The 1,945-nt window shown below is 49.2% G+C and overlaps 1 protein-coding gene across 1 annotated transcript; it reads left to right on the top strand.

Annotated features, from left to right (window-relative positions):
- Positions 1–867: 867 nt before the first annotated feature.
- LOC123129766 (histone H2B.1-like) lies at positions 868–1,575 on the top strand. The gene has a single exon (XM_044549802.1). The coding sequence runs from the start codon at positions 964–966 to the stop codon at positions 1,420–1,422; it is 459 nt and encodes a 152-aa protein (XP_044405737.1). The 5' UTR covers positions 868–963; the 3' UTR covers positions 1,423–1,575.
- Positions 1,576–1,945: the final 370 nt, after the last annotated feature.

The following is a 1,945-nucleotide window of genomic DNA, read 5'->3' on the forward strand; positions in this document are numbered from 1 at the left end:
GAGCCACCTATCTTATATACTAAAAAAATTCGCATCGGCAGCGGTAATATTATTGGAAAAGGGGGGTTATTCAAGATTTCTTTACTTGTGTCAGTGCTTTACCCGCTATGGGTGGATCTATTCTTCATAGAACTAGTAGTCTTGCGGATGCTATATCCTTGTTTATAGTTGAACTTGAAAGACAATTTATGCATATGCATCCTTGCATTCAAAGAATTTTTCTAGAATTTTCCAATATTGAGCATTCTTCTGTTAAGCTTGCAGCTCTATCTTTTTTGCTCATGAGTTCAAATTTATAATAAAAGAAGCCAAAAAATTTGTGTGCACTATAGGGTGGACGCTGGCCATCCTCCCATACAGGCAATCCTCTTCGATCAGGATATGCGATCGGCCGCATGACCATAACCAAGGCCTTAAGAGATATCGTTGGAGATCCCCTTGGCATTTTTTCCCCATCTTTGACATTTTTGGATCATGTTCACGCAGACCAATCAAATGTTTTGTTTTTAACAAAATTTCTTCAAAACACACACATGCATCGACAGTTTCCCTGTGCGCTCCAATAGGGGCTTCTACGGGTTTCCTTCTGGAAATTTCTCCGTTCCGAACGCACCACCAAACAACCACGAAATACAACCGCGAGACGAAAAACCAAACTTCATGAAAACGAAGCTGCTCCTGTTCCCAATCTAAAAAAAAACCGCTCCTGTTCCCGCCCGTATCTTTTCGCCAGGAACGGCGATCCGCGCCGAAACGCATCCCGCCCGTCCACAGAAAACAGCGCCGAACGCATCGCACGGTTCCACGTCACCGATCCGGGGCACCCACCCTGCCACCAATCAGCGCGCACCCCCCCTCTGTATAAACCCAGCAGCACCGCTCCTCCTTCCAAACAAATTCCCCACCTTCTTCCAGTTCCAGCGCTCACCACCCACCAGCGAATCCCCCCAACCCGAAGCATCGATGGCCCCCAAGGCGGAGAAGAAGCCGGCGGCGAAGAAGCCCGCGGAGGAGGAGCCGACGACGGAGAAGGCCGAGAAGGCCCCGGCGGCGAAGAAGCCCAAGGCCGAGAAGCGGCTGCCGGCGGGCAAGACCGCCTCCAAGGAGGGCGGCGAGAAGAGGGGCCGCAAGAAGGGCAAGAAGAGCGTGGAGACGTACAAGATCTACATCTTCAAGGTGCTCAAGCAGGTCCACCCCGACATCGGCATCTCCTCCAAGGCCATGTCCATCATGAACTCCTTCATCAACGACATCTTCGAGAAGCTCGCCGGCGAGGCCGCCAAGCTCGCCCGCTACAACAAGAAGCCCACCATCACCTCCCGGGAGATCCAGACCTCCGTCCGCCTCGTCCTCCCCGGCGAGCTCGCCAAGCACGCCGTCTCCGAGGGAACCAAGGCCGTCACCAAGTTCACCTCCTCTTAGATTCCGCTGCCTGTATCTGCAACTAGAAGTAGTGTTAGTGCTGGCTGGAAATAGTTGAAAGCTTGCCAATGCTTTGTTGGCTCGTTGATTGTAAGGGGTGAATTTGTGCTGCTTTTGGCAAACTAAGAATTCGAAAGTAAAACGATTCATTTCTGCTGCTGCGTTAGTAATTTCTGCTGTGATATGGTTGTTACTAGGTAGCCGTACTGATCTGCCATACAATCATGCTTTTGTAGCAGTGCAAATTTCCAGATTATTCATTTGTTGACAAGTAGATAGGCCGGGTTTAATTGAATTCTGTTCTTGTTTCCAGAGTATCAGACGGATGGGCTTAATGTTGCAAGGAAGAATAAGAGCAATCCAATGGATTGCCTGCTGTTTCTTTTTCTTGTTTTGGTAGTTGTTAGCGTTGTTTATCTAGCCGTACCAATTGTTTATCAGTTAAATTATCAGGCTGGAGCTGCCTGATGTTGCTCTGAATATGTCAAGTGTGAGACAATTAGGCTTGCTGGAAGGCGGTCCT

Source organism: Triticum aestivum, chromosome 1B (assembly GCF_018294505.1).
Source record: "Triticum aestivum cultivar Chinese Spring chromosome 1B, IWGSC CS RefSeq v2.1, whole genome shotgun sequence".
Classification (NCBI taxonomy): Eukaryota; Viridiplantae; Streptophyta; class Magnoliopsida; order Poales; family Poaceae; genus Triticum; species Triticum aestivum.